We start from the raw sequence: 25,162 nt of genomic DNA on the forward strand, positions 1-25,162 counted from the left end.
ACCCCTTCAAATAAGCCCTTGAAATTTGATTATGACAAAGTGAGCATGGCATATATATCACAATACAGAGTTGTTGTGAAATACAGAGCTTAGTTTCCACCCATACCGTCTTCATCTATGTTGTTAGATCATGAAGAAGAGGATAAGGTTTAAATGAGACCTCAACCGCATTCTTTGAAAATGAAGACAAAGTTTTTGCTAGTTGAAATCCAAACACCCCCCTGCTACTATGATATTCTGCTAGCCATCAACAATAACCTCCAAATTTTTTTTCAAGTTTTGCATTTTGCAGGAAGAGGGACAAGGGATTGGACCTTGGAAAAATGTGTTTTTCATTTCACTTTCTTAGCATTTTGACAATGTGAAATACTCCATTACAGATGAAGGTCCTGCACAGTCAGTGAAAGTACAGCAGTATTACCAGAAAAAGTAAAAAAGCAACAAAACAAAAAGTAAAAATACTAATGCAGCAGAAGGGCCCCGACAGTATTTTAATATCAAAATGTATAAGGACCATTTTAATAATTCAGCTGACCAAGCTTGTGCTAAATTTAACTAGGTTTCTTTAGATTGTTTGTTAATTATACCATTACTCTAACAATATGTTTTCATACATCACAGGCTCAGTATGTGAAAACTATGGATATAACTATCTATAGTTACAGTTAATTAATGTTGTTGAGTGCAAAATATTCCTCTGAAATAAAATGACGTAAAGAAGTAAAATTATAAATCAGCATTAAATGAAAAACCAAAATACTATCTTGCTCATGATATTAGTTGTTGAAAACATTCACCAAAACTGGAGATGGTAAATGTAATTAAAACAAAGTGTGACATTGTCAACTACCATTCATCTGTACCAGTACATTTTTTTTTCAGCAACAAACTCAGCTCAATCTCCATCACTAATTTTTTTCCCCAACAGTCAGCTGGAGGTGAGATGTTTGTGGTTCAGTAGTCTTTGATGTGTAGATTTTAGTATGACTGAAGACGGGAAAACAGTGAAACACAGGCAAGCCCACAGTGTGCATTAAGGAAAGAATAGATGGATGAGAGAGAGAGACAGATGTGAGAATGTCAGGGAAGGCTATTTCTGTTTTAGGTTGAACTCTTGCAGTGTCATCATCTGCTGTCTCACCATCTGTTCCTCCATCCGCACCAGTGAATTTTAAACTCTTTCTGAGAAGACCCACATTTTAAAAAGCTCCTTTTTGTTTTACAAGCGAGACACAGGGGATGTGGTGGTTGTGGGTTCTTACATATTCTTATCCACCAAAAATCAAAAATGCACCCTACTGTATTTGTTCACCCTTACATCTCACATTGCTGGATGTACTAATTTGTGAACTTCCCAAAGCAAGACTTAGGGCCACCTTGTCTCTTAAAACAGCAGTCATCACTGACTGACCATACAACAGTGCCCCCTGCTGGTTGCATTTCTACCATCCACTAATTAGAAGCTGACACACCAATATTGAAGCATTCTTGGGAACTCTGACAAACGTGTGTGCATACTTGATTGCACATGTATATGTACACCCTGAAGCTCACTCCTAGGAATACACGCACATACACAAACACACACTCTGGCAGTAACCTAGCCAGTGTTTGGTGATTCAATATAGAACTTGTCCAGTTCAGCTTTGAGATGACTTCACTCACTAAATCTCTTTCATTCTCTTCCATGTTTATTCAGCACTTCACTGCAATCTATCCTGACCTGTTTCCTGCTGCTTGCCTATTAAAATTCCTCTTAATTATAGAACACTCTGTTTAATTAACTTGATGGATGCACCCAGGCTGATCCCACAGGGGAGGAAAGAGTAGAACAGAGAGAGAGAAAATGAGTGTCAGTGTTCTTTGGGGTGTGGGTGCTAAAGATTTTCTTCTCCACCTGGGTATTATAATATGTGGTAATGATATATTTGATGTACAACAGATGCTTGGCTTTTGGTTGTGTTTTCTGCCTGCAAGTGTTATTCTACTACCTCATAGACATCTTGGGGCTTTCAGTTTAGTCTGTTTTCTTGAAACTGGAACATGGTTATATTTATTTATTTTTCCTTTTTCTCACTGTTACAGGATTTTCCTCCAATTTTCATTTATTGCATGTTTGTTTATGCAGCTTCATTTTCATTGTGAGGACAATAAATATTTAATTTAATGGATGATTTATTCCCCCTTTGCCCTCACAGAGAGACAGACATTCCAGAGGCAAAGGAGCACAGCAATTCAGAAAATGAGACTGAAGAAGGGTGGAGTTCTTCCAGAACAGCATCTTGTGCCTATTCATTTCCATTTAGCCCCAGGCCTGGTGGAGATGAACAGAGAAGCACACAGAGCACTGCACAGGTAGGCAAATGCTGACATGTAAACAAATTAGGGTTTCCCTTAGATGCCACACCTATGTGGATAGACACATTTTTGCATTACAAATTTCAGTCAGGAGATTCCCCTATCAGCCAGCATACAGAATGTCGTTTTACTTTTTCATGCTCTGATGTAACAAAATACTAATGATACTAATACGTCTGCAACTCACAGGAGTCTTCTCATCTCATCTCATCTGTGTGCATGTATATTTTCATTATTGATTAACCTGTAAATAAAAGTTTCATCAGTCAGCCAGTTTCATCAAATTTGCTTCTAAGTGTTTTTAAATATTAGACCTTACAGTAATTAATTCATTATTGTTAACCATTAATAATGAAGCTGGATTCATTATTCATTCAAGAGTAGATGCAGGGGAAACAGCTTGCCCGACTGTATAAAGTAGAACAAACCTCTCAACATTCCTTTTTGTGTACAAAATATTAAGTGTTAAAGGGGCAGTAAACAATATGTATGTGAAAATTTAAGTTTAAATGTTAGATGCTATGCTAGAACTATTTCACAAGCAGAAGCCCTGACTTCCTGGAGTCTTCACTGGTTGCCTGGGCACCTCACAGTGACATCAAGACTCCAGGAAGTAACTGATTCTGGCCACGAAATAGTAGCATTTTATTTCCAGATAAAACACAGATGTATTTTTATACTTTGCACAAATATGCACAGATATGAGAGTGCTGTCCACTCATGATAAGAAAGCAAATAATCATTCCCCAAATATTGAACTATTCCTTTAATGGGAATATTACAGCAGCACATGGGTGGAATCAGTAAAAAAAAAGAGAATTAATCTTGTAAATTTTGGTTATTGTCTTATCTGTATCTGTAGGTATTTGACATCCTGCCCAGTTATGGTCATCTGCAACCAGGGGACAACCAGCAGGTCACGTTCTGTTTCTACGGCCAGGAAAATGTCAGCAGAGAAGTGATGGCATTGTGCCATGTAGAAGAGGGCCCGACATACAAAGTCAAACTCAGAGGAGAAGCATCAGTAATCAGCTACAGCCTTGACTCTAGCCATGTCGACTTTGGTCTGCAGGTACGTATACAGGGCTCCCTCAGCCAGAGTTAAGCTTCTCACTTCTTTGTTCCAACATGTTCAGTCAAACAGTGATACGTCAGCTTAGTATGCGCAGATCGTTCAGGCTAGGATAGAGGTCTGGAAGTGATGGTGGTGTCAAAGATGGCAGGATTTACTATTGCTTTTGTTGCTCACATAAGAGCAAAACTTAAATTATTAACTTAGACTTAAATTATTACACTTTCTGCTTATACCAGACTTTTTACTTTTTAATCTTTGAGAAGTGTGCTTTTATTAGTATATATTGCATGCAGCCTGTTGATACTGCTGGAATATTGTGAATTTCCCTTGGGGATGAATAAAGTATCTATCTATCTGTCTAAAACTTGAAGTTTGTGTTAATTCTCCTCCTTCTTCTACTCCGACTTCACTTGTCCTTCTTTTCCATCTGTTTGCTCATCCATGTGTTGACACATGATATCTCAGATAGAACTAATTAGAATATTTGTAAATCTAAGGGCTATAATGCATTCTGTCATTTTTCAAAATTGACAGGCATGGGGGAGTGTGACAGATTTGTTTGTGACTGTGCATGACAAAATGTCTGTTGTATTTTGTTTGCAGTTTGTTTCATTCTCCCCTTAATGTTTTGATCAATCACACATGATTGAAACATGCTCTTCATGCTCAATTTTTCTGCCAGTGCTGAGGAAGAAACTATGTGATAAATGCTTGTAAGGAATTAGGACACATAAAATATAAAGACATATTATCTATTGTGGGGCGGCACGGTGGTGCAGTGGTTAGCACTGTTGCCTCATAGCAAGAGGGTTCCAGGTTCGAATCCCGGTCTGGGCCCTTCTATGTGGAGTTTGCATGTTCTCCCTGTGCCTGCGTGGGTTTTCTCCGGGTACTCCGGCTTCCTCCCACAATACCAAAAACATGCACATTAGGTTAATTGGCTACTCTAAATTGCCCCCTAGGTGTGAATGTGAGAGTGTGTGGTTGTTTGTCTTTATGTATTGGCCCTGCGATTGACTGGCGACCAGTCCAGGGTGTACCCCGCCTTTCGCCCGTAGTCAGCTGGGATAGGCTCCAGCTCCCCCGCGACCCTGACGGATAAGCGGTATAGAAAATGGATGGATGGATTATCTATTGTTGAGTGGCATCAAAGTGTTTTACACTCCAAAACACTGTTGAGAAAAAAAAAATCACACTAACTTTGAATGTCACGGCATAGTTTTTCCTATACTGTGGTCTTTTGTACTTTCATTCCCTCTTTAAATATGCAAGCCATCCAGAGCAGTTATCATTGATATTCAAAACAAGGACATATTGATTTTTGATTTAGTTTAAATGAGCGATTCAGCAGAACATTTCTCATACCTTTCAGTCTGTTCAGCACTATTCTTCCTCTTGCTTTCTTTTTTCTTGCTGTCCCTGTCTCTCTTTCTCCTTCTGTCTTCCTCTCTTTCAACACTCTGTGCTGTTTTCACATATCAAATATTAGATTTATTATTAGTTATATAGTTAACCAATTGGTTAAGCCCTGAAACAACCCTCTGTATTCAACTAACCTGAAACGGTTCCAGACTTTAAGCAGTGCTCTTTTTTTACTTTTCTTGTTTGTCTCTGTCATATTGGCATAAACCCAAAAGTGTGAACTGAGGTCAATATTATGCATACATTTCTAGAAAACTGATTTTTCACTCTGTCAGCTTTGCAAAGCACCCACTCCGCTGAAAAGACACTAGGTGGAGTAGTTTGTCCTAAACATGTTGTATGTCATAAAGCTGTATACTTCATGTTCAGTGAAAATAAATGTACTAACAGTTTAAAAACGGTGTCCCTTCATTCTCCTCAATTTCCCTCTTTTTCTTCTAGCTGTTTGATCATACAGGGGAAGCTAAGGTGACCCTGAGGAATACTGGCAAGGTGGGCTTCAAATTTAGCATCATAGACCCTCAAACAGAGGATGGGGTAGATGAGGTGGGAGGGGGACACAGAAAAGCTCTGGAAGAGGCCACACAGCAGCCAGATGCACAGCAGCAAAATGAATATGAGCAAAATGAAAAAGGACAGGATGTCAGACCTGGTCGACCCATTGTCATCCCCACCATGGTGAGTTCATTTTGGAACAATTTCAGATGTGGGTGTGTCATTTGTTATTTTACCATTTTTTTGTGTGTTCTTTTTTTGTGTGTGTTTCAGGGTTACATTGATGCCGGTGTAGAGCAATGTCTGCGTGTGCTCTACCTCCCAGGCATCCCTGATCAGTTTGAGAAGAAGATTCAGCTGAGGGTGGCTTTCCTTCCACCGCAGGACATCATTCTGACTGGAGAGGGAGTGTTCCCAAGGATCAGCCTAAACCTGCCACAAAATCTGTGTATGCATAGACTTGGACTCATACACATTAAACCAAAGGATGAAATTTGCAATGATACAATATACAAGTTATAGAAATCTATTTTTATGCTTTTAGCCAGAGTAACAAACAGTATCTGCAATAGACTAACTGCTATATCATATTGATTCTATTTGTCCAAATGCAATTATGTCGTCACAAGAAGGAGTTGTTCTCTGTTCTCTCACTGGTATGGATAGTTTGAAACTTCAGACTAAACAGTAGTAAACAGAAAGTGATGACAGTGTAATGTAAAAATGTATTGATTCCCATGACAGTCAGCTACAAAACAGATTTCCCAATAACTTAACCCATGGTTTGCAGTATTGCTGTCCAACACTGTTTGTATTAGAGAGCAATGAGCCCATATCTCATGGTTGATGACCAGGTGCACGGGTATGATGCTGTGATTCCCTTGCAGCAGAGGAGTGCTACAGTGATGTGGTGCAGCGGGCCAGGACAGCTGTGGAGGCAGATGGAATCAGAGAGGAGCTTATGAATGGAACTACCACTGGTAGAGGAGGAACAACAGAGGCCAACTGCATGCTCACAGTGAGTGACAAAGATGAACATTGATGTTATGCAATGAATATCTTGTGTCATCTAAAACAACAGCTAGGAAAACCAGGAACTAGGAAATAACTGCTCTGGTCTATTCATATGTTCTCAGAAAATATTGAGTTTTTGACCTAAAATTGTGGTTAGCTTACTAGTCAGCATACTGTATATTATATAGTGGAAACTATAGACTAGTTGATGTAAGAACTGAGGAATAACATTATAACATAATAACATTGTGAACGATGTGCAGTCAGAGCCTCACATTCATTCTTTCATTCATTCATTCATCATGGCAGATTATCTGCCTTAAAGGCATATGTAGAGGTCACAGGGAGGCGTGGTTTCCCATAATGTATGCATTGTGCTATCGAGAACATTAAAGAGCATATGCGTGTTTGTTCTAATTGTGTTTATGCATATGTTCAAGAACTAATGCTAAACATTGTAGTCATCATATTCCACATATATATTCTTTCCATAAGACTAGGGCAGTGTCAGTATATCTCTTCTGCTACCAGCCTTTTCTACAGTGCTTTCCCTTTTTCCTTATATGTGTATTGATTTTCCAGGGAGTAGACAAGAAGCACTGAATTACAATGGAAATTTCTGTTTTCTGCTTATCCCCACAGTATTTACTTGTGGTTTAGTGTGTTTCCCCAAGCTATATCTCTGGCTGTTCCCCAAACCACTGAAATGAAAATTCAAGTATTTGCTGTTAATGTTAAAGACTGTTTTCACCAAAACCTGACAGACTGGGTACATTACACCTTATCCACAAAAAAAGACCAAGACACCAAGAAGATGGTGTGGACATCAAGGGTTTATACTCTGTACATAGCACATGACATCCCCCAGTCAGAGACATAAGGAAAACTACCCCAAGAAACCTTTTCATAGGGGAACAATGCAAGAAAGTTCAAAAGGAAGATCAGAAGAAGGATCTCTTTTCTGGGACTAACAGACAAGTCTTAGATTGTGTATTTTGTCTGGTGAAAATGCAAAATTCACGACATCACCAACTACATTCTAACTAGTAGACTGAGGACTACTAGTTTCCTCACAGTTACTAGGTTATCTTTACATGATATCTTGGTTTTCATTTGGGATCTAAATCTGAAATATTACTTGCCATAGTGCAATAGTTGATATATTGTGGGTTATGACTAGATAGAAAAAAGTGGATGCAGCCTGAAGTTTCATTTTTGCATTTTTAAATTCCATTAAGGAATATCCTGATGGATGTTTGATTTGACAGATGGGCATTATCTTTAACCGACATTCTGACTGCATGGCAGATATTTATCGCTATCTTCAGTTATCATTCTGGCTCATTTACTGGTACTTGACATTCAAAAGTGTTACTGTAATTTTCCCATCCTTAAATCTCAAAGGTCTGCAGCTTTCAAGGTCCTTTTCTCAGTCAGCTCTGCCTTACAAGGCTAGTGTCCATTGCTAACCCTTGAATCATCACATTACATTCAGAAATACAATTTTGAGCTGTCAAAAAAAAGTCCATTGTTGTCATGTCATTGTGTATAATTAGTAGAATAGTAGAGTAGCAGACAAAGTCATGCTTTGTCTATCATTACTATTGTTGTTCTTACCATTTAGACTGTGCTGTCTATTGCTTATCTAAGTCTTCAGTACTGTTTTTGGAACTTTTAGTATTTATGCATCTTTCTGTCTCCCACTCCCTTTTCCTTTTGTCTATTGTTCCTGCTGCCTCTAGCATGAAGAGCTGCTTCACATGGAGATTGAAAGAATGTTGGTCAAAGAGAATGCTCTCGCTGTGACCGGTAGCCTGCTGGAGCTCAAAGGCTTGCAAGATTCCTCCAGAAAGTGGCACAAACTTAGCAAGTATGTTCAAACACACACACACACAATTTGGCTGAACAGATGGTCCACTCACTGGAAGGAAGTGAGAACTGTGTTGTGTAATTCAAAGAGTTTGGCTTTCTGAATAGTATCTGGCTGAGCATGTTTTTGTTCTGTGGCACTTGATAGATTTCATGGTGTGCATTGGGTGTTTTCACTCTTACCATATAATGATCCTTTGTTTAACTTCCCCAAATATGTACTCAAAATATTCACACATATAAATGCAAAACTTTAATAACTAATGTGGTTAGTTTTAAAATAATTTTCTTGGACATGCTAATTTCAGTTACATAATTTGTTCATAACAACTCAAATCAGTTCTGTTGAATCTCAGCGAATCATAAAACTGAAGTATTGCCAGGCCTTGCCTCAGATTTGAAGTGTGACATGGGTGTTGCTTGTTGTTGTCTAAAACATGTCTCCACCCCATCTCTTTCCACTCCCCCAGGTTCCTGCTCCCAGAGTATGTTTTGGATTTTGGTTACGTCATTCCAGGCCAAGTCCTCTGTCATACAGTAAATGTTACCAATACTGGGTCAGTGGCTGTGTCCTTCCATGCCAATCTCAAACCTCTAGTTGGCACAGGTAACTCAATACATTGTCTAATTTCTGTTTCTTGTTTTCATGTGACATCTTAGTATTATTGTACCACAATTCACAGACAAAATATAGAAACCATGGTTTCTGGAAACCATACCAGAAACCATTTCTACTGGCAGAAGCATTTCTTATTAGTTTCTTATTTGCATCTATATTCATTGATTGTCTGACTGTGAATCCACTATAACTCAGAATGTGATTACGGTATCTTCTGAATACTGGAAGATTAAATCAGTCCAGTCAACTACAGTATCCAGTCAATAACTTATATCCAGACAGGTAATATGTTGGCTAGTGAAAACTTGCGTGAAGGCGGCTCTTGTCTATCCTCACCCATGGCTCCTCAGTGATCCCTCCTTGTTCCTTGAGCCTTGCTCATCGTAGCAGAAATAAGAGCTTTGGTACAGCCTACAAGGTGACGGATCAGAACAACGTCTGGTTCAAGGGAGGAGCAAGGAAATATTAAATAAGGGAATGGTCACAATTGGTCATTGATATTTGTGTGTCTGACTTGTCAGACTTCTTATTTACGAAGTGTAAGTTCACAGATTTACAATTCTGCTGACAAGCGAATAACCTCCTATCTTTAAGTGGAAGGAGAGTTGAGCAATGGCATACAGAAAACAGATAAAATGAAATGCTATTTATTGTGTCAATGGTTGTGTTATATCATTGATGTAATATTCCACCTATCTTGTGAAAAATTTTTTTTTGTTTTCACAAGGCTGTTATATTTTCTGTTTCACCTAAATGTTCTATTCAGGTCATTTTATTTATATTCTAGCCTTTGTTTTTATGAAATAAGGATGAGTTTGACTGTTGTTGCTTCTTCAAAGGTTTCATTGCAGAATTTGAAAGAATAAAAAACCTGCCCTGCCGTGAGACACAGACTTTCACAGTTAAATTTGATCCCGGAGAAGCCAAGGCAAAGATGGGAGACATGACTGTTGTCATGCCAATACAGGTACACATGGACGCATGTAAATTGTGATTATTTCTGATTCTGTGTCACGTTTCAACATAAAAGAGTCTTTGTCTTCTTTGCTGATCTGTAGCATTGTGACCTTGCTAATAAGAGGATTTTATTTGGTGTTACAGGTCACACATGGTCCAGTCATCCCTGTGCGGCTGTGTGCAGTGGTGACGGTGCCGGCCATCACTATTTCCACAGACACCCTGCACTTTGACACTGTGCAGTGTGGCATGTGTCAGGTAACACAGCATGATAACATGGAATGAAAAGATATCGTTCTGTAGGCCTTCAAAGGTTGTTTGTTGTGTTCTATGATTGTAAGAAAATGTACTTGTACTGCTTGTTTTATTATTATTATATTTTTTTTGCATTATCAGTGTGCAAAAGTGGGAGGATATGAAAGTAGATGAAAGCACAAATGCTGTATACAACTTAACACTGCTGAGTATGTGCATGGTGCACTAATGAGGGGCTCTAATGAGAGACCATTATGGGAGAAGTTTGCCTTCAGGGCTTTCTAGCAGAAAAACTTTCACCCAGGAGACCGCTGTTCATGTCCTGTGTGAAACCGACAGTCAATGCTGACTTATTAAACCATAAACTTCTCCACAACCTATCTGAGTTCTTTTGTTGCCTAAATCTAACCAAACTGTGACTGAACTGGGAATAATAAGAAGAAAAAATGTAAATAATAAGTAAACTAAATCTAAAAATAATAAGTCAGCATCAACTTTTGGTTGACACAAACTTTGCTCTCTTGGTTGAATGTCATTCTTTATTCTACACCACCTGACTTCCTAAGGGTTTTCTGGCAGAAAGACCTGAAGTCAGACTGGATACAGACCTAGTTTCAAACTGTCCCATGTCCTATGCCAGCTCATTGTGTTGCCCTCTTGTGGTCAGACAAGGCTATCATTTCAAGGAATTCTCTTAAGAAGCTGATTCAAGTGCTGATAAGTATTTTAATGCTGAAGCAACATGAAGTCCATGTATTAAATGAAAGTTTGTCTAACCTTCCCATCAGATGAAGACAATACAGTTGTTTAATCATGAGTCTGTGCCTTGCTACTGGAGCATAGCTGAGGAGGTGAAGCCTTTCAAAAAGGTAGAACAATTTTCTTTTTATGGAAATAATTTCAATTAACTTTACCAGTTAATTTCTCTACTTTGATATTCTTGTAACAGCAACTACCTGTACACAGCATGTGTCATCTTATACTAAACCAAGTGTTTAGTATTTGATGCAAAATAGACAAATACAGACTTATCAGCATTGATACCTGCCTCTGGTCTTGATTTCACTCAGGTGGATAAGTTCCTGCCACTGCACCAGCGTAAAAAGGTCTTGCAGCAGCAGCAGCCACCTCCAGCGGTGTTTGAAATGATTCCAAGCTCTGGCATGCTGTCACCTGCTGAACGAGTTAATGTCCAGATAAAGTTCAGCCCTGCTGAGGGGGTAAAGGCTTTCATTGATTTTAGAGCTCTGCACAATGCATAGCAGAGCAGCATGGCATTACTTTAGTTACTACTTACATGATATGGTGGAAACAACTGAAAACAGCAGTGACCCATTGTTTATGTCTTTGCAGCAATCTTACAGCAGGCAACTTGTTGTCCGTGTGGCTGATAGCACCCAGCAGGTGTTTGTTACAGCTTGGGGACAGGGTGTGGAGCCACAGCTTGAGTTCTGCCCGTCTGTGCTGGAGCTGGGGCCTTGCCTGCCGGTCAGCACTGAGATTGAAGCTGAAGTCACTGTAAAAAATCCCTGCTCTTTCCCGATTGAATTTTACTCTCTGGAGTTGGACACACAGTATCTAGAAGAAGAAAAGGTAGTTTCCTTTTTCTCAAGTTTCTTATACTAAACATACAAAACCTTTACAAAACATTTAGCAACAGCAGGATTCTGAATCTGAAGTGCCAATGTTTGTCGTATGATAATCTCTCCAGTCTCATTGATAGAATACTATGTGATTGCATTAAAAGGAGAGGTGTGCAAGGATGTTATTTAATGATACTGTGAGTACATACAGTGCCACCAAGCCCTTGAAAGGGGAATGTCTTCAATTAGTTTCATGTAAAGTTCACAAGACTCAAGTTCCTCAAGGCAGAAGGTGTAAACTATGTATAACTATTCACTCACCAAAAGATCATGCCCCAACTAAACTTTGACATTAAGAGACATTTGCACTACATCACTCTGACTTCTGTTGTGTAAAACACCATATATACTGATATTTTTTTGTTCTGGTGTTTTATATCATTATAACATTTACCTCTAATGAGAAATTATACAGAATACACTGTAATGTCTATTAATATCACATTAGAACCTTTGGGACCTTATCCAGTCCTTTTGGGCTTGAGTATTGAGTAGTCCACACAAAATTTAGTTTAAGCTTAGTCTAACAGACACATACTTTTACTAAATCTTTCCTTCCATTCTCTCCCTTTCAGAGACAGACAAAAGATTTCTTACACACACACATGCACACAATTTCTCATTACTTTATCCCATCTAGATCCTACGTCTGATGCTGGGTTACGATGAGAACAACAAATTACTGCTGCCTCCCAGGGCCCCTGGAGAAAGTCTTCCCAAAGAACTGCTCGAATATTACAAGGAACACTGCTCCCAGCTGAGAGATGATGGTAGTTTCAGGCACACTCATGTTCATCTGCAAGAAAAGAAATGACGTACCTGCAGGCGTCTGTATCTGTGCATACCTGTTTTAATCTAATCTACTTGTGTGTAGCAGAGCTAGAGGCAGGCTTGAATAAAAAAGAAGTTGGGACAGGTGACACACATGAGGAAGAACATAGGTCAAGACAAAACGCTACGCTACTAGACAGCAAAGAGGATGAAATACACATTATAAGTGTGAAACCAACTGAATTATGTGAGTACAACCATTCCAAAAGCAGAACTTAGCATACTTATGAAAGGTGAGTGTAATCCACTGTAATTTCCACTGATGCTGTATATTTTAAAGTTAACCTCAGCTTTAATTTAACTTTATTGTGCCAGAAGAGAACTTTAAACTCATAGCTTTTCTTTTGCACATTCAGTTGTTCCTGAGATGACCATAGAGGGATGTAGTGGGAGACTGGGGCACCTAGACATGAGTCCGGTTTCCAGAGCAATCGCCCGCCACATGGGTGTAGACCTGTCACCCCAGGGTCTGGCTGCACACAACCACAGAGGCATTGCAATCATTGTGTATGGAGCCCCACTGACAGGTAAAGCAACTGGAAATTGGTTTGTAATTGTAGACCAAGTAAAATGATACCAACACATAGAAAAATATGCCCACACTTAGTTGGCTGGTTTGTGGTATATGATACATATATCCTGTTTCTACATTTTTTCCAGATAAAACCACCGTAGTAACTGCCCTGGCACATCACTATGGAGCAGCATGCCTGAGTGTTGATGCTGTGGTTACAGATGTGCTGATAAATGGCACTTCACCTGTTAGCCTGACTGCAAGACAACTCTATGAAAGTTTTGCTGCACAGTATGCTGAGAAGAAGGATGGGGTGGCTGGTAAGCATACTATGCATGCAGTGCAATTCTGTCTGAATACCAAGAAAAAAATGTCTACTCCAATGGCTACTTGAGCCCTGCTCCAAAAGTAAGTCACTGCCCATAGTTCCCCATATTAGAATGTCCAACTTCACAGCAGAAATAAAAATGTTTACGGTACCAAAAACAGATTTATGTCTCTATAGCTAATTTCTCTGTTCATGACAAATGTGTGTGTAGGGGAGTGGTGAATTTTTATATAACCCAGTTGTTTAAACCAAGGGTCCCCAACACCCGGGCTGCAGCCCAGTACCGGTCCGTGGGTCATTTGGTACATGGTAAATGGTAAAGAATAAGTAACTTACATTATTTTATTGATTATCTGAGCCTGATAATAACTCACTCTTGACGCATGTCAAGACGCTTGTCTCGGTCACGTGATACGTTACCGCTAAAAATAAACCCACAAGCTAGCAAAATGAGTAAAAAACAAACGTTTTTGGAAAGGGGAAAGGCCCTAGATGGGACCGTCTCGTTACAAAGAAACAGGTTCCGGGCTCCCACTTATTCAGCGTTATGGTGAGTTGTATTTTTCATGCACTTTCTTTGTTTTTGCGGTGTATCTTATTTTGAAGAAATAAAAAAATTTAAACGTTACCATAGCGGCCAGAGAGGATGTTACTAATGTTATGTTGTTGGCGCAATGTTACGAAGACGCTGCTAATAAAGTTGCGAGTACACATTGGATTCACGTTTATTGTTATATTTAAAAAATACCCCCAGTTTTATGCCGGTCTTATCATTTTATTTTGTTGTATTTATCCGCCACATCGTAGAGGCCGGTCCGTGAAAATACGGTCTGATATTAAACCGGTCCGTGGCGCAAAAAAAGGTTGGGGATTGTGATAGCTAGCCATAAGCTGTTTAGCTAGCTGTTAGCAACCAGGCATCGTTCAGAATGCCTCTGCTCCACCTATACTCAATTATGAATGACCTGGGAGTTAGGCGGAGTCAAGCACTGCCAAGATGGTGACGGCCATAGCCACCACACCAAGATTCATAATGGCTCTTCAGAAGCCTGTGGGTCACGTTCATGGAAACTGCATCTGTATTTTATACAGTCCATGCTAAATACACAATATGAGTGTCTGTAGAATGGCAGTAGCCTACATGTGAACTGAGAAGTGGCTTGCGATGGACAGAATAGTAATGCTTTCACCTACTGACAATGTGTCAGTTAAAAAGGCATTTAAATACCAACACTCCACAAGCATGGCTTAGTAGTCAGTAGTAGAAGACTATGATTGTACTAACCAACCTTGTGACTTCTGTAGTCAGACTGGACACTATTGCATAATAGGAGAGTGTACAGATTAGATTGGCAAATGAACATGAAAATAAACATATCCACCTGTTTCCAGTTCAGGCTGTACCTGGACTTGCAGCAGATCTTGAAGGCTCGGATCCAGCTCCAAAGTCAGCTCCATCTTCACACAATACTGTGACGGATCTTGCAAAACCCAGCGAGAATGCCAAGGCTCCTCAGGAGACTGAAAGCACACACTTTGCCCTTGCCCTGGTACATTTTCTTAAGTCCTTTGGTCCTCAGACATGTTATAGTGTCACATTAGGCTCTTAACCTTGTAGTCCCAGTTTGGGAATTTTTTTTCTTTATAAATTGAAGATATGAAACTACTGAATACATATTTAAGCAAAATCTCTCTTAAATCTGTGTATACAAAGTTTATTAAAAAAAACACTTTAATAATTTAATATAATAAACCAATTCCTTTGGTGTGGTTTCACTTCAGGGGGGAGATTTGACCACACTCTGCAGTCTCTTGCCTGAACAGCTACTGGTTGATATTCTAGCAGAAAGATTCCAGGTAAGTTAGCACACAGTTTTTCACTTACATACAGTATAGTGCAGACAAGACATACTGTCCGTTAGACCGTTAGATTTACATGCTGCATGCAGACATCATTTAAAGCAACACCCTTAAAACAGGCAGAATTTCACTTAAGTTTCGCCTGTATCTTTCTGTCTTTGCTGTCTTTGTCTTGTCATCGCTGATGGTCCTGCCATTGTGATAACAGCTAAGCGACTGTCACCGTGGTATAGTGATTGGGGGGCTGGAGTGTGTGTACACTCAGTCAGTGGCAAGCATGCTGCAAGTTGTTCTCAAGGCACTTAACAACCGCAAACACATCTATGTAATCAACTTGTCTGACTCCTACGCTGCCCTGAAGTCACGGGAGAGAGCACAGAGAGAAGCTGAAGGTAAAAATGCACCAGCTCACACACAACATACACAAATTCTTATACAGAGTATGTGGAGGACAGAACCTAAACAGAATTATCATTTTAATTTTTCTGTGAGGTTTATGATGCTGTAGAACTTTCTGTGTGTATCCTTCAGAGGCTCTACAGAAAGAGAAAGCTGACAGGGAGGAGAAATGGCTGCAGACACTAGATGAGGAGGAGTATGATGCTCTGCCAGAGGAGGAGAAGGAGCGTATTATGGTGCGTCACAGGGAGAAGCTCAGACAAAAGAAACTCAGGTACTAACTGGAAGAGGGGCAGACATTAACATTTTTCTGTCCTTATCCGAAATAGATTTGCTGTAAATTGCCCCTTTGTTGTTTTGCAAGTTTCAGTCATGTTACCAAAGATTAAAAAGATCTTTCACACCATGGAGTTTCTAGTCTTGCTATCAAAATCACCAGACACAGCACTAAGTTTGGAAGTGTCAGCAGTGGTATAAGAGAGAAGAGCCGAAACAATTAGAAAATGTTAGCAGAACAACTATCAATGTTTTGATACTAGAAATATCTTCCTATGACTATATGAGGGGTAGTAAACAGGAAGACAAAAATTACATGAGAGAATATTAAACAATTGGTGATGTTCACGGCGGCACGGTGGTGCAGTGGTTAGTACTGTCGCCTCATAGCAAGAGGGTTCCAGGTTCGAATCCCGGTCTGGGCCCTTCTATGTGGAGTTTGCATGTTCTCCTTGTGCCTGCGTGGGTTTTCTCCGGGTACTCCGGCTTCCTCCCACAATACCAAAAACGTGCACATTAGGTTAACTGGCTACTCTAAATTGCCCCTAGGTGTGAGTGTGAGAGTGTGTGGTTGTCTGTCTTTGTGTGTTGGCCCTGCGATTGACTGGTGACCAGTCCAGGGTGTACCCCGCCTCTCGCCCGTAGTCAGCTGGGATAGGCTCCAGCTCCCCCGCGACCCTGACGGATAAGCGGTATAGAAAATGGATGGATGGATGGTGATGTTCACTGGCGGGTGTAATGGAGGATGGTCTTTATAGACCTAGTAAAAACCCCAAGAGGCATTTGTGTGAGAATTTTTTCTTCATGAATTTTCTTTCAAGCAATATGATTTTTAAGTTATCGAGTGTGTTTGTCTGTCTATATATACATGACTGGACTGGGTGACCTTTTCACCTTTTGAATGGACTGGCTCATAGGAAGCCAGGCATTGGAATAGGCCTGTCAGGCCTGCTATTTCAGTCAGTAGGTCAGTCAGGACACTGTTGCTGCATTCTTGACTTAGTGCCACCAAGCACAAATGGGACTGGTTTAAGAAATACGAACAGTCTGGTGTGTTTTTTCAACTATACTAGAATGATAATGGGTTCAGGTGGACCTTTCTCCAGTGCTGATACATCACTTAGACAAAGAGTGAAGATGTAGCTTTGCAAAGACCTTTCAAGTGACTATGAAGACAACCCTGATGCGGAAAGGGCAAAATGGTTGAACTATAGAGATGAAGGTAAAGGAAAATAAAGAGGCAGCCCAGTTGTTAAGGAGTAGCAAACTATATTGGTAAAGATCTGATAAAATAATAAGATCCTCATTTGCCTGTGTGTAAGGGAGCTCGAAAGACTAATGAAAGAGGAGGAAGAAAAGAGGCAGGAGATGAAGAAGTTGAGAGAAGAAGAGTTGAAAAAGAAGAGCAAAAAGGGTGGAAAGAAGGACACTAAAGACGTACCACTGAAGAAAAGCTTGCTGGAGGGAAAACAGGTCTGTATATGTATCCCATTTCAACTTTCCTCCATGAACAAAATCCTGTATGAAGCAAAATACATATTCCCATCAGTACATATAAATACACATTTCATTACAAGCGATGATCGTGAGATTCATTTGTTTCATTTCCTCTCCAGTCAGCAGATGTATTAAGGGTTTCATCATGTGACAACTCTATAGAGTCACTAGTGGACGCAAGAGAGCAGCATAATTTAAATGAAGGTACACTTTAAATGCTTTTTCTGAAATCTTAGCACCAAAAAAATGTGGATAATATACAGTGAGTATTCTATGTGATTGGTTATTTTCTGACATATTTTCCTCTTTGCTGCTGCAGTGCATCATAACAAAGAGGCTGAAGATTCTCAAAAACAGATAGAGGAAACCAGCACATTACATGCAGAGTCTCCTCAACCCACTGAGAAGCTGGAAAGAGAAAATGTAGGTTTCCTGCTGTGTGAAGGCAGTTTCATATTCAAACCCCACATTACAAATTCACTGTATTGGATTATTAAATATTTGGGTAAGAATTTAGATTACAGCCCACAACATAATTCTTCAGCCAAGACAGCTGTTGAAGATTGCCAATTTCATGTCCTGCCTCAGTGCAACTGTTATGAACAGTAAAGGGAACAAACTGAAAAACTTTATTTATCATTTATTTATGTATTATATTTAAATTTTGGTGTGTGGCTCTCAAGGATGTTCACCCTTATGATATGATATGATATCAATTATTTTTAAGCTCCCAGGTTTTTCGTGTACTGTACTCATACACTGTTGGTACAAAAACTAAAACTGTAAATAGATTCACTCTAATCTAAATTTTGATTTATGGATTTATATACCACATACATCATGATGTTCAATCATGGATTTTCCATTTGTACCTGACATGGAGTATATTTGTGATTATATCTCAGTGTACAGAAAGTACAGTAATGAAGATGCTAACAAAAGAAAAAGAGCTGAAGAAAAGTAAAACCTGGGCAGAAAGAGACAATAAAGAACTATCAGGGAAGAAGGACCTGCCTGATGTTAAGGAGGTCTGTACATGTTCATACACTGAGTTCTGTGATTCATCTCTGAACTAAATTCCACATGTACTGTGTGTCAGTTTTTTAAAATTACTTTATTTACCCTGCAGTCAACAGCTGGGCTGGATGGTCATCCGATGTCTCTCTGTAACACCTCTAAAGAGTCACTACTGGACCCAAAGGAGTATCATCATTTAAATGAGGGTGCCAGCAGATGTAAGGAATTATAGCATGTTTCAGTGCAGAACAAAGGGCATTTCAGGATTATAGGAGAGGATCATACACAGTTAATATCATGGGATTGCATTTTTTTAACAAATATACATTTTCTATCCCAAACAGCATCTCATAACCCAAGATCAATTCCTGCCGATATTTTCTAAGTAATAGTAATTAGTACTTACCTAATGGTTGTAAGTGATATTGAGAAACTTAAAAAACTACACTAAGAAGTCAGTGTTGTTCTGATTAACATATAGCCCTTACTTGGAATGATGTGAAATCAAACCATGTATTACTATTGTATTATTGTATTGTTATACTAATACAGTGCATCAAAGCCATGAAGCCGATCATTTACATGTCAAGATGGACAAATCCAAGGCAGAAGCTCCTCAACCTGCAGACAAGCTGGATGGAGAAACGGTGCGTTTATTAAAGAGCAAAGGCTGTGACACGGTCAGCCTCACACAGCAGTGCATACCTTCATGAATATTTCTGCATTCTTAAGTAAGATAATGATAGCCATAATGGGTCCTTCATTTAAAAAACAAATTGAGAAACCAGCATGTTTTATGTCACTTTCACCTTTACGTGCACTCTTGCCGCTCTTGAAAGGCACTATTGTTCTTGAATACTTGGACAATACACAACCATTTAGTGTGCTTTGATAACATTTAGAAAGAGATGATAGGAGACAAGAAACGTACATTCACAGTTACATCTGATACAATTAAATGTCAGCTTCACCTGCAGCGTAACAATAAATCAAAACAATAAACTCCCATGTTGTACCTTTAGTGTATAGACAGTTTACTTGTGTAATCTGTGGAATGACAGCCACACCTGCAGTGAGCAAGTGAAAGCAACAGATACTGTTAAATGCTAGTGATATATTTACTTACTGTTTTTACTGTCCATCTTTGCTTTCCAATCCAGTCCAGTGTAGATGAGCTTCAGTCTCAGTTCTGTGCATATGAGCAGATCCAGAAACAGGTGGAACACATCCTGCAGCACTGGGACCGAGCCCAGGGCTTATTGCTGGTCCCAGTCCCAAGTGAAGAAGCCCCATTGGTGTCAGATGATGCCACAACAGGGAAACAGGTGAGTTTGCCGACTTTCAGTTGTATTTTCCCTATAATTAAGTTAATACTATATGAAAAATTGAGAAAATGATGTTTCTTTGTCCTCTCCCAAACTGCAATCTGCCATTGTTCAAACCTCTTATGTTTTCTCTAATATCCAAATCTTCTTCCAACCCCAACAAAAATAGCCGCCACTTACAATAGTAGTGCATAATTTATGCTTTCAGGTGGCATGGTGGCTTTACAACAAAGCCTATTCAAGATTTTAGTAATAAATTGAAATACAGTACAAAGTGTTGTATGTATTTTCTTTTTGTTTGTGCATTTACTGTATCATAATTAAAAGGGAAAAAAATTAAATCACAATATTTTGACTTTCATGTCATGACTCAGCTCAGGGTTCAGAAAAAAAAGCAGAGGGCTCACATATAATTATGGATTAAAGTAAAACAAATTTATTTACCAAATAATGAACTATACACAAAAGTACATGTAAATCAGTTTTATCAGTGGTATAGCGACTGCATGGATGCAGACCTTAGGCAAGGTTTAAAGTGAAAAGCAAACCTAACAAAACCCAGAACCGAAACCTTGCTAGATGAGAGGAGAGAGGGAGAACCTGAGATGATGTATCCAGTCCTCTTACATAGCAGTCAGGAAGAGTTGACTCAGGAGTAGCTCATCCTCTGAACAAACCTCTGCCATCCAGACTGTTTCATACACAGGAGCAGAAATGCACACAAGGGGCTCTCCTCTCTCCTCCCTCCTCCCTCCTCCCTCCTCCGATCTCAGCATGCCATCTTGAAGGACATCTCAATTCAAGATATGCATCCCTAGGAGAGAGGAACGAGGAGAGGGGAGGTTTATTGGAGGAGCTATGAGCACAGGCGTATCCTTTGTCATTATGCCAATGTGGCACAAATAATGAAGTGGAGATGAACTGAATTTAAAGTAAATACTTAAGTTGTTGTGAGCTTAGTTCATGTTGCTATAACAAAATAATGGGCGGATGATGCAGCTGTGCCAGAAGTCATGCATGTCTCATACATGACTAGTGTATTAAGTGCCTGTGTGGCTAACTGTTGTGGCACAACTGAAGACTGTGAATTTAATTACATTTGTGAGTGACCATCAGTAGTTTTAAGAGGCGTGCTGCAGGAAGGTGTACATACACTTAGAGGGATCATGACCTGAAGTGTGTTTTCTCACTGTAAATGTTAGGTTAGGTAACACATCCAGTCAGTAAAACTAAAACTGTACAACAGTGACAAACAGTGAAATTTAAACAGATTTAGATGATTTCCTTGTGTACACTAGGACTGCCACGATTAGTCAGTTAATCAGTTGATCCAAAGAAAATTAGATGCAAAGTATTTTGATAATTGATGGATCATATAATTTTTTTTCACAATTTGTTTGATATTTTAAAGAATTAACAATTAATGAACTAATCAAAATAAAGTAAACAGGAAACAGAAAACAGAAATACACATTAGTGACAACCCTAATGTTCATATTCATACATCATACTTGTTAACTGAACTTGCCATGAAAGGTTTAGAAAACCTTTAGTAGTAACTGTTGGCCCTTTTTATATTTGCATAAATGACCAACATAAACAAAGACTATTACAAGTTGTTTTTTTTTTCAGTATTGCTGTAGCTAAAATTTGGAACACTTTAATCCATTTCATCCTGTGTGCACAGACCCCTTTTAGCAAGAAGAGCAAGAAAGCCAGCAGCAAGGCCATGTCTCCAATGTCCAATCAGATGCAAGTACCATTTGAAGCAGACAAGACAGGAGACAAGGTGTCTCCCCAGGACATCATCCCTCACATAGTGCTGAATGTAACAGGGAAAGACAACTTGAGTGCAGTAGAGCTACTGAAAGGGAACACCCTGCCTTCACTGGACCAGGTATGGCATGTCTCGTTGTTCTGCTTCTGTTCTGTGTCACTTTTCCATCAGTTTATTAGCACATCCTAATTTGCTTCCTTCTCTCTTTTGGTCCCATCAGGTTTTGAATGATTTGGGTTTAGGAGCCAGCGGCCCCCCCATCCCTCCTGCCGTCACCTTCTCCATGGTTCCTTTCCCCAAAAACAGGCAGCAATCTAACAGTAAACTCACCTGTGATAGTTTCACCTTCCTGGTTCCATTAAGGCTGGGTGAACAGGGTGAGGTGAAGAAGGATGCAGAACAAGATGTACAAGCACCAGTTGTAAAGGTAATTTACCACATGATTATACACATAAACACACACATGTTCAAAATTAACAGTGTGAAATGATGCTTATCCTTTTAGCAGGATTTAGAGGTTTAGAAGGTTACCTGACGGGAAATACAAGCTACACTCATTCTTATCATGGTCACCTAGGTTCATGATAACAAATTTATAACAATCAGTAACGCAAAAGCACAAATTGATTTTGAAAAGTTATTTGCTTGTCCTTATGCACACTCAAGGAGGAAGCAACACTTACACCATCCAAAAGCCATGGCAAGGGCAGCATTAAGGAGAGTGCAGTAGCAAAAGACCAGGACAAAAAGGGCAGAGAGAGTCAGAGGAGCAAGAAACGAACACTGCTACACATCCCCTCTACACCTGACTGCACCGAAACACCACAACAAGACCAACACCAAGGAAAGCTAGAGCTGAAACGCAACCAGAGGCAAGAGAAAACACACTCAGACACACTGCACAAGGACTCTTTATTGGGGTTTTTTTATGTTGTTATTTTACTCAGTGTGTGTGTATGTATTGTGCATGCATTTGTGTGCAGATTGACAACATTTCGCTGGGTTGTACCAGCTCATGGCGAGGTGGTTCTGAGGATCTGGTTCTACTCAGACTCCCCAGGGAAGTTTGAACAGACCTTCAACTTTGAACTGCTGGGCACCCAGAGACACTACCAGCTGCTCTGTAGAGGAATTTGCACCTACCCCTCCATCTGCAAAGACCACACGTCAGTCAGCATTGTTGAAGAACTATTGAAAATATATATATATATATATATTTTATAATTTATAATTTTCACTTACTGTCATTTAAGGTAAGAGCCACAGGTTAGAACCCAAGGCACTGCTAAAGATACAGTCTGTCTTCCCAGCCTGTCTCTGTGGTTTGGTTTGTGGCAGCTGTATTACCTTTTTGGGTTGTTAGATGTTTGAATGCTTCAAATGTTTCTAATAGTAAGTGCTGCTCAGTGGCCTCTTGGGCTGACTGTTGTATTAATTAATTCTTCTTGATTTTATCTGATGCAAGTCATGTGCTGGGACAGGCTTATGTATATGTCACTAAGTTCTGTTTAGAAGCTGGTGTGGTTCTTTACTACAGTCTGTATAAAGGGATAAGTAAGGGATAGCTAAATGTGATTTCAGTTGGAGTTAAGGTTATTTATGTGGTTTCCACAGGACTCTTTTTGCCCACAGTAAGAAGGTGCCACAAATGCAGGAGGGGATCCAAAAGACTTACGTGATTGAACCTGAGTACTTTGAGTTTGGACCTTTACTCTGTGGCAAGACCAGAGACAGGTGAGAGGCAATGTTCAGTTTGTGCAGTGATTGGCTTGGTTTGTTTGTACCAGTCTTTGTTTTTGTATTTACAAATTCACATGAATCTCTGTTTAGATACAAGGAAAATAGGTATCCAGAGAACACAGAAAGACTAGTGATTCATAACAATTCAGGTCTGGAGGCTGAGGTCCAGTTCCGTTTCCAGCATGATGCCCAGGCCACCACATATCTGCTGGACCCTCCAGCCATGACTCTCAGACCTGATCAGAAACAGGTTTGATAGCATTGTTTATAAAAACTGGTCTTTACTGATAATGTGTGACCAAAATAGGAATGTCAAATTGAGAATTTTGGTGTCCACTGAAATAACACAGATGATCGTAATAGCATTGGTACATTTAAATATTCCTCTGTCCTATTAGGAGTTGACCGTGTGGGCCTACCCAACAAAACTGGGACAAATGAAGGACAGTGTTGTTTGCTATATCAAGGACAACCCAGAGCTTGTCCTCATTGGCTTCTCATGTTGGGGTGTTCGGCCAGAGTTGAAGCTGGAAAGCAAGCATTTGCACTTCGACAGGATTTTGCTGCACAGGTATAGAATACTACATAAGTGAAAACAAATTATTTTTCACCGATAGCTTGACAAGTGATTTACACAAAACACAGCGAACTCACTCCAAAGGGAGAAGCAGCATGATGAGTCAAAAAACTATACACCATTTACGAAACACCTTTTTCCCTGCTCAGTCTACCATCTTCCCTCCTTCTCTCAAAGGCAGGACAGCCGTAGTTTAATGCTGCATAATAAGACAGCTCTGCCGGTATCCTGGAGACTGCAGGGTGTGGAGGAGTTGGGTGATGAGTTCAGTGTACCACAGGATCAGGGCATCATCTCATCAAACTCCTCTTTCCCCCTGAGCTTGCACTTCAGGGCCAGGAAGCCACTCCACATTAAGAAGATCTTACGTCTGGAGGTACTGTTTACTGTTTTGGACTGTTTTTGTGATTCTAAGCAGTCTAAAGGTCAGATGGAAATGAGCAGGGCTGTGACATTTCTAGGCAGACCAGAGACCCAGACACAGAGATCCACAGACATATGTCATGGTCATCAGTCTACGATGCAAGTTTGACAGGCTTTCTTTGCATGAGCTAAAGAGTGAAGAGAAATGAAGACTGTCATGAAGGTGGTTTCCGACTTTCTTTGTTAACCCAGGTTTTCTTCATCAGGCTCTGTACGTGTCCCCACAGAAAAAGAACATTTGGTCTGTAATTTTACTCACAAAACACACTGCGCAAAATAGACAAATCCTGTCCTGCCTACTTCATTCAAGAGGACCAGGTTGTTATGGAGAATATTAAAAAATTACAGCAAAAGGCAACACTGTCACTGCCAATAAGGCAAGAGAGGAATGCTGATTGTTCTAATTCTTAATGTATTTCTTTTACCACTAAATGCATTCTGAATGCCTCCAGTTTATTTTGAATGTCAGCTATAAGTTTCAGTATTGATTGTGATGTTTTGGAAGCACACAAAATGGGCAAGCATAATGATCTGAGTGACTCTGACAAGGACCAAGGACCCAAATTGTGATGGCTCAGTGACTGGGTCTGGGCATCTCCAAACCTGCAGCTCTTGATATGGGATGCTCCTAGTCTGCAGTTGTCGGGATCTACCAGTGTGGGCCAGACAAGGAAAACCAGTGAACTGGTGACACGGTCATGGGTGGTAAAGACTCACTAATGCACGTGGGGAGTGAAGGGAGGCCCGTTTTGTCAGATCCAGTAGAAGTGCTGTAGTACTGTGGCTCAAATTGCTGATAAAGTTAATGCTGGTTCTAACAGAAAGGTGTCAGAACACAGTGCTCTGCAGTTTGTTTTGTATGGGGCTGAGTAACTGCAGACCGGTCATGGT

The 25,162-nt window shown here is 39.9% G+C and overlaps 1 protein-coding gene across 1 annotated transcript in view; it reads left to right on the forward strand.

The window, feature by feature from the left end:
* The window catches only part of hydin (HYDIN axonemal central pair apparatus protein), a 78,925-nt gene that overhangs the window by 34,244 nt on the left and 19,519 nt on the right, over positions 1-25,162 (forward strand). The window contains exons 25-59 of the mRNA XM_046393446.1: positions 2,199-2,355; positions 3,221-3,430; positions 5,297-5,533; positions 5,624-5,798; positions 6,238-6,368; positions 8,107-8,234; positions 8,704-8,840; positions 9,692-9,819; positions 9,954-10,067; positions 10,853-10,933; positions 11,135-11,284; positions 11,418-11,657; positions 12,348-12,477; positions 12,582-12,725; positions 12,895-13,065; positions 13,199-13,372; positions 14,773-14,930; positions 15,163-15,237; positions 15,449-15,632; positions 15,772-15,913; positions 17,238-17,388; positions 17,532-17,616; positions 17,732-17,835; positions 18,318-18,440; positions 18,542-18,647; positions 18,982-19,076; positions 19,590-19,754; positions 21,442-21,651; positions 21,752-21,958; positions 22,198-22,403; positions 22,515-22,697; positions 23,146-23,265; positions 23,362-23,521; positions 23,670-23,842; positions 24,026-24,224. Coding sequence (XP_046249402.1) covers positions 2,199-2,355; positions 3,221-3,430; positions 5,297-5,533; positions 5,624-5,798; positions 6,238-6,368; positions 8,107-8,234; positions 8,704-8,840; positions 9,692-9,819; positions 9,954-10,067; positions 10,853-10,933; positions 11,135-11,284; positions 11,418-11,657; positions 12,348-12,477; positions 12,582-12,725; positions 12,895-13,065; positions 13,199-13,372; positions 14,773-14,930; positions 15,163-15,237; positions 15,449-15,632; positions 15,772-15,913; positions 17,238-17,388; positions 17,532-17,616; positions 17,732-17,835; positions 18,318-18,440; positions 18,542-18,647; positions 18,982-19,076; positions 19,590-19,754; positions 21,442-21,651; positions 21,752-21,958; positions 22,198-22,403; positions 22,515-22,697; positions 23,146-23,265; positions 23,362-23,521; positions 23,670-23,842; positions 24,026-24,224 — 5,353 coding nt within the window. The remainder of the gene's footprint in view (positions 1-2,198; positions 2,356-3,220; positions 3,431-5,296; positions 5,534-5,623; positions 5,799-6,237; positions 6,369-8,106; positions 8,235-8,703; positions 8,841-9,691; positions 9,820-9,953; positions 10,068-10,852; positions 10,934-11,134; positions 11,285-11,417; positions 11,658-12,347; positions 12,478-12,581; positions 12,726-12,894; positions 13,066-13,198; positions 13,373-14,772; positions 14,931-15,162; positions 15,238-15,448; positions 15,633-15,771; positions 15,914-17,237; positions 17,389-17,531; positions 17,617-17,731; positions 17,836-18,317; positions 18,441-18,541; positions 18,648-18,981; positions 19,077-19,589; positions 19,755-21,441; positions 21,652-21,751; positions 21,959-22,197; positions 22,404-22,514; positions 22,698-23,145; positions 23,266-23,361; positions 23,522-23,669; positions 23,843-24,025; positions 24,225-25,162) is intronic.

This window comes from Scatophagus argus, chromosome 7 (assembly GCF_020382885.2).
Source record: "Scatophagus argus isolate fScaArg1 chromosome 7, fScaArg1.pri, whole genome shotgun sequence".
Classification (NCBI taxonomy): Eukaryota; Metazoa; Chordata; class Actinopteri; family Scatophagidae; genus Scatophagus; species Scatophagus argus.